This window comes from Ochotona princeps, chromosome 2 (assembly GCF_030435755.1).
Source record: "Ochotona princeps isolate mOchPri1 chromosome 2, mOchPri1.hap1, whole genome shotgun sequence".
Taxonomy (NCBI): domain Eukaryota; kingdom Metazoa; phylum Chordata; class Mammalia; order Lagomorpha; family Ochotonidae; genus Ochotona; species Ochotona princeps.
Genome location: NC_080833.1, coordinates 32,892,400 through 32,898,748, shown reverse-complemented (window position 1 = coordinate 32,898,748; position 6,349 = coordinate 32,892,400). Strand labels below are relative to the sequence as shown.

Sequence of the window (6,349 nt, the reverse complement as noted above, 5' to 3'; positions counted from 1 at the left end):
CCCATCTAGCTCCCTGCTTGTGGCCTGAGGAAGCAGTAGAGGACGGCCCAAAGCCTTGGGACCTGCACCCACATGGGAGACCTGGAAGAAGCTCCTGGCTCTTGGCTTTGAATCAGCTCAGCTCCGGCTGTTGTAGCCATTTGGGGGAGTGAATCAGTAGATGGAAGATCTTTCCCTCTCTTTCATTCTCCCTGTAAATACGTCGTTCCAATAAATATTTATTTATTTTACAGATAAAGACAGATCTCCCATTTTACTTTTTTTTTTTAAATTATTATCATTTCTGACACAGTTCTATTACTCCCTCCCCAAGTCCGCCCCCCATCGAGTTCCCCTCCCAAATTCCCGTCACTAGCCGGGCGTAGACCAGGCTGAAGGCAGAAGCCAGGAACTCAATGCAGGTCTCCCGTGTGAGTGACAGGGACCCAGGTACTTGAGCCAGCACTGTTGCCTCCCAGGATCCACTTCAGCAGGAAACTGGAGTCAGAAGAGGAGCCAAGTTTTGAACCTGATACTCCGATATGGGAGGTAGGCATCCCAAGGAGTGTCTTCACCATTAGGTCCAACACCTGCCTCCTTAACCCCACTCTCAAATGCTTCCAGCTGCGTACAGTCCAAAGCCATTCTCTCTAGAAAATGACCCACCAGCCCTTTGGTGGGAAGAGAAACTCTTCCTCTGATGGTTTGACATAAGAGAAGAACAGACGGAAAGGACGAGGGAGAGCTCACCACCCAATTTCCTGAAGCTGGCAACTGGCCAGGCCCAGCGAGGACCCAAGAGGATGACATGATTTCCTGTCATCCCAACTAAATGGAAGGACAACAGCATTTACAGCCACACACGGTCTCCTGCTAAGTAGGTCATGATTCAACCACACCTTCTCCACTCATGGCACCTCCCATGAAGGTGAAGGGCAGGCCCAATAAAGGAGGGGCTGGGCCCTCAGAGGTCACGCTCAGCGAGGCAGGCCCTGGACAGTGGGCTCGGGGCACGGAGGCAGGGCCACCGGCTGGCCAAGCACTGTGTCCAGCAGGCGGCGCTGAGCATCTTGCTTCTCAATGTCCTCATACGGTGTCCAGGACAAGTCGTACTGCAGTTTGTAGGCGCCCAGGAACTCATGGGGACAACTCGTTCCCCACTCCTAGAGAGGGGAAAGGAGACGGTTCTGGTCAGCTCAGCATAGGACGTGGACGGATCCAGCTGAGCTCACGCCCTGTGAGGCACACAAAGCTCTTTTCTGGTTTTTCACTTTGGACGAGTCAGACCCATCCTTAGGAAGCAGCTGCGTGGAGCCTGTATTGTGATGCAGTGAGCAGCCACTGCCATACGGGTGTCAGTCCACTTCCCATCTGGCTCCCTGCCAACGGCCTGGACAAAGTAGGGAAGATGATCCAAGTGTTTGGGCCTGTTACCCATTTGGGACACCTAGATGAGGCTCCTGAAGCTGGCGGCCTGGTCAACCCTGGCCGTTACAGCCACTCAGAGAGTGAAACGGGGAATCAAAGATCTCTCCCTCGCTGGGTAACTCTTTCAAATCAATAAATAAAACTTTTAAAACATAAAAATAATTACATGACATGCCAGATCCCTCCCTTAGCAGAGTAAGTGAAATGACTTACGCACACATAGATCTTTAGGGGTCACACTTGCACTATCCCAATCTCCTAGGAAACTTATCAGTGTACATGCCTGTTTCCAGGAAGGCCAAGAATTTCTCAAAGGCTAATGAACAGTTTTGCACAAAGAATAAATGTTCTTACCTTTGGAGAAATAATGGAAAAATATTGCTGACCGCTCTCCCGCTTGTAGAGGTAGTAGATGTTGCCAGGTTTTTTCACCATGTTGCAGGCTGCGTGGTGCAGGTCAGCGTGCCGGCGAGCATCTTCGAGGACCTATAAGCAGGGGTGTAAGAACTCAGGTGTCTGAGGTAACAGGCACTCAGGTCAGGTAGAAACTGGGACGAGATTGTGGCGGAGCACGTTAAGCTGCTGCTTGGAGTACTGACATCCCATACGGGCACCAATCCGAGTCCCAGTTGCTCTTCTTCCGATTCAGCTCCCTGCTAATGTGCCTGGGGAGCAGCAAAAGATGGTTAAAGTGTTTGGGCCCCTGTCACCCACAGGGCAGACCAGGATAGAGTATCTGGCTCGTGGTTTCAGCCTGGCACAGCCTTGGCTGTTGTAAGCATTTGGGGAGTGAATCAGTAGAACACACAATATCAGTTCTCTACTACTTACAATAAATAAATCCTGAAAAGACTCCTTAACCCCCAAAGTATGTGCTTTCCTTTAACCTAATACCTCTACCTTTCTAGGATATTCTGAGGACAAGTAAGTTATGACAAGTGACAATGACTTCAAGCTCAGCAATGTTGAAGCAAAACAAGACCACAGAAACCTCAGGTGTCCCTTACCTTCCTGGCTTGTTCTTGCAGATGCTGGATTTGTTCAGCTATGACTGTCAGCTTGTTGGTGGCATTTGCCCGGATGAACTCATCAGCCTATAGATGAGGGAAAGCCAAACTGTGGGTTGGAAACTGATCACGCGTCTATTTGTTTTTATGGAGATCCCAGAGCAGAGAGCTCCGGGATGCTGCTGCCTCTCACTAACACGTTCTTCCCGTTTTGCTGTGGCCCCGATGTGTGTGTGTGTCCGCCATGGTTCTGTGCTGGAAGCCTGGGCCCTGGCACAGTATGGTAGAGCAGCAGTGGGGGTGGGAGTGAATGCAGTTTTTGCAGGATCCGTTAGTTCCCCTGAGAGTGGGTTGTTGTAAGATGTGATCCGGGCCCGTCGCAATGGCCCAGTGGCTAAATCCTAACCCTGCACATGCTGGAATCCCGTATGAGCCCTAGTTTGTCCTAGTTTCTGTCCCAGCTGCTCTACTTCCCATCCAGCTCCCTGCTTGTAGCCTGGGAAAGCCTTTGAGGATGGCCCAAGACTTGGATCATGCACCCGAATGGAACACCAGGAAGAAACTCCTGGTTCCTAGCTTCGGATTGGCTCAGTTTCGCCACTGCAGCCATTTAGGGAGTGAACCAGTGAATTGGAGACCTTTCTCTCTGTATCTCTTCCTTTCCAATAAATATAAATAAATAAATAAATAAATAAGAGAGAAAGAAGGAAGGAAGGAAGGAAGGAAGGAAGGAAGGAAGGAAGGAAGGAAGGAAGGAAAGAAAGAAAGAAAGAAAGAAAGAAAGAAAGAAAGAAAGAAAGAAAGAAAGAAAGAAAGAAAGAAAGAAAGAAAGAAAGAAAGAAAGAAAGAGAAAGAAAGAAAGAAAGAAAGGAAGAGAAAACGTGAGCCTGACTCCGAATCCGTGTTGCTTCTGGCTGCACCGCAGGAATCCTTGTCATGGGAGCTCCTGCCAGGACACTACCAGTCACAAGGCCATGGACCAACAGGTCTCACCTGAGCCGAGCAATACCACTGCCACACCTCTGAACCCCCAACATGGCGAGCTAAACCTCTTTTCCTTATAAAGTAGCCAGCCTCTGGTATTTTGTTACACAACAGCATATAGTTGAAATAGTTGAATATCTGATTGTTTCAAGTTTTTATACGTTCCAATAATTGAAGCAAATAGGCTTTTGAAATTCGAACCACAATCAAATTAAAACTGTGATGCCTTAGTTCCATTAACCACATAAGCTCTATGTAGCCTGAGGCTACCATACGTTACAGCAAAGTAACAGTGACTCAGACACAACAAAATACAGACAATTAAAATTGGTATTCTGTGTATTAAGATAATAATGCACTATCACGTAGGCAATAATCACAAGTATGTGACAGAAACAGGTTAAAGTTAAGAACGAACCAAGGGGGCCCGGCGGCGTGGCCTAGCAGCTAATGTCCTCGCCTTGAATGCCCCGGGATCCCATATGGGTGCTGGTTCTAGTCCCAGCAGCTCCACTTCCCATCCAGCTCCCTGCTTGTGGCCTGGGAAAGCAGTGGAGCATGGCCCAAAGCCTTGGGACCCTGCACCAGCGTGGGAGACCTGGAAGAAGCTCCTGGCTCCTGGCTTTCAGATTGGCTCAGCTCCAGCCATTGTGGCCGCTTGGGAAGTCAACCATCAGACAGGAGACCTTCCTCTCTGTCTCTCCTCCTCTCTGTATATCTGACTTTCTGATAAAATAAATAAATTTAAAAAAAAATGAACCAAGTAACTGGCTTAGGAATGAGGAGTGCTGAGGAATGCAGGAACTGAACTATGTGCACAGCCTAGGGGCAACTCAACTCAACTCACAGTGCTATTTGAAAGAATTTCCATGGAAAAGATGTAGGACTTTTTTTAAAAAGATTTATTTTTTTTTTTTATTGGAATGTCAGATATACATAGAGGAGGAGAGACAGAGAGGAAAATCTTCCATCTGGTGATTCACTCCCCAACTGACCACAACGGCTGGTGCTGTGCCGATCCGAAGCCAGGAGCCAGGAGCTTCCTCCAGGTCTCCCACGCGGGTGCAGTGTCCCATAGCTTTGGGCTGTCCTCGACTGCTTTCCCAGGCCACAAGCAGGGAGCTGGACTAGAAGTGGAGCTGCTGGGATTAGAACCGGCACCCATATGGGATTCTGGCGCGTTCAAGGTGAGGACTTTAGCCACTAGACCACAGTGCCAGGCCCCCTGCTGTCTTTTTAAAAGATTTTATTTTTATTGGAAAGTCAGATATACAGAGAGAAGAGAGACAGAGAGGAAGCTCATTCATCCACTGGTTCACTCCCCAAGTGATTGCAACAGCCAGAACTGAGTCAATCAAAAGCCAGGAGCTTCTTTCAAGTCTCCCACATGGGTACAGGTCCCAAAGCTTTGGGCCAGACATGCTCAACTGCTTTCCCAGGCCACAAGCAGGCAGCTGGATGGGAAGCAGGGGTATTATGATTAGAACCTACGCCCATATGGGATCCCGGCACATGCAAGGCAAGAACTTCAACCACTAAGCTATCATGCTGGGCCCAGTTCCTCCATTTACAATTCAGCTCCCTGCTAATGCGCCTGTCAAAGCAGCAGAAAAAAGTACTTGGGCCCCTGCAGCCATGTGGAAGACCTCCAATGAAGTCCCTGGCTTCAACCTGGCTCATTTGGGATGGAAGATCTCTCCCCCTCTCTGAAACTCTGGCTTTCAAATAAATGCATCTTCTTTTTTTCTCTTTTGGTATATTTAAGATTTTAAAGGGGGGGAGGGGAAGTGTCACGATGTAGTACACTAAGCCTCCATCTGTGGTGCTAGCATCCTGCATGGACACCAGTTCAAGTCCCAGCTGCTCCAGTTCCAATGCAGCTCCCTGCCAATGTGCCTGGAAAGGCAGACGATGGCCCAGATACTGGATCTGGTCAGGCCAGACAGGTTCGAAATGGAGAGAGAAGACGACCAACCTCCATCCCATTGTAAGGACCCGGCACCATTCCTTCTTCCTCACAGCTCACGAAATTTGTGTTGGTCTAGCCATCCACCAATCAATCAGATGTAACCCGGCATTCCACCTGAGAATCCCACCCCCAAACTTCCAGCCCCTTCCCCAACTCTGCCCACTCACCAATCATCCCTAGACATTCACCTGCAGGCACCAATGCCCTGGGGCCTGCCCTCAATCCCCCCAACTCCCGCCCCCCACACCTTTGCAGACAAAAAGGCCCCCGGTGCGGCTCTGGCTGTCTCTTCTTCTTCGGGCTTCCCTTCCCCTTCCCCTCTTCCCTGCTATTCTCCACCACCTACACCCCATTCCTGCCCCGTTAGAATAAACCTCCTAAGATACCTCGCTGCGTCTGGTGTTTTCGGCTCACGGTAAAGAACCAGGTTGCGGGAATTAGCTGCACGTAAAATACTGTCATATCGTATGAACTAGAACTCAACCTGTTTTAAATAACTCTAACCTGTTTTAAATAACTAACACCCACCACCACCTGTCAGCAGCTGCGAGGTCCGGGTGTGGGAAAGTCGCAGGGCAAACGGAGAACGGAGAGGGTTACTCACTTCCCCAGGTGTGCCTCCTCACCTTCTGCACCTGCTCCGCGAGCGCCACGAGGTCTAAGGGGTCCCCGGCCCGGCGGGTGTGGTAGGGGCTCACCAGGGCCAGGCCGCCGGGGGTCGGGGTGAACTCCACCGGGGCTCCTGGACACACATCGGGGGACACAGCCCGTGAGCGCCCGACCCCGCCCGGGCTGCCCTCTGGGGAAGGGGCTTCCTTCCCCTTGGCTGACCCCAGTCCCTCGTACCTCCTGGACCTGCTGCCGACCGCACTGCTGGACTCTGAGCGGCTCCCTCAGCCTGCCCGCACGGTGCTGCGTCCTCCATGACAGCCGCTAGGGCGGGGAGAGCCGGAGAGGCATGCGCAGAAAGGCGGGTGGGCGG

At 50.7% G+C, this 6,349-nt stretch overlaps 1 protein-coding gene across 1 annotated transcript; it reads right to left on the bottom strand.

Moving 5' to 3' along the window:
- Positions 1 to 847: 847 nt before the first annotated feature.
- Positions 848 to 6,345, bottom strand: C2H1orf50 (chromosome 2 C1orf50 homolog). Its single transcript, XM_004591679.2, has 5 exons — positions 6,214 to 6,345; positions 5,994 to 6,109; positions 2,415 to 2,501; positions 1,762 to 1,893; positions 848 to 1,142 (listed from the first exon to the last, which is right to left on the bottom strand). Exons 1-5 carry the CDS (start codon positions 6,290 to 6,292, stop codon positions 957 to 959), a joined length of 600 nt encoding a protein of 199 aa, XP_004591736.1. The 5' UTR covers positions 6,293 to 6,345; the 3' UTR covers positions 848 to 956.
- Between the last annotated feature and the right edge of the window lie 4 nt (positions 6,346 to 6,349).

Excerpts from the sequence above, each read along its gene's own strand:
- C2H1orf50 (XM_004591679.2), bottom strand. The coding sequence starts at position 6,292 with ATGGAGGACGCAGCACCGTGCGGGCAGGCTGAGGGAGCCGCTCAGAGT. Across the intron at positions 6,110-6,213 it reads GTCGGCAGCAGGTCCAGGAG|GAGCCCCGGTGGAGTTCACC; the intron begins GTACGAGGGACT and ends ATGTGTGTCCAG. Across the intron at positions 1,894-2,414 it reads TGCAAGAACAAGCCAGGAAG|GTCCTCGAAGATGCTCGCCG; the intron begins GTAAGGGACACC and ends CCCTGCTTATAG.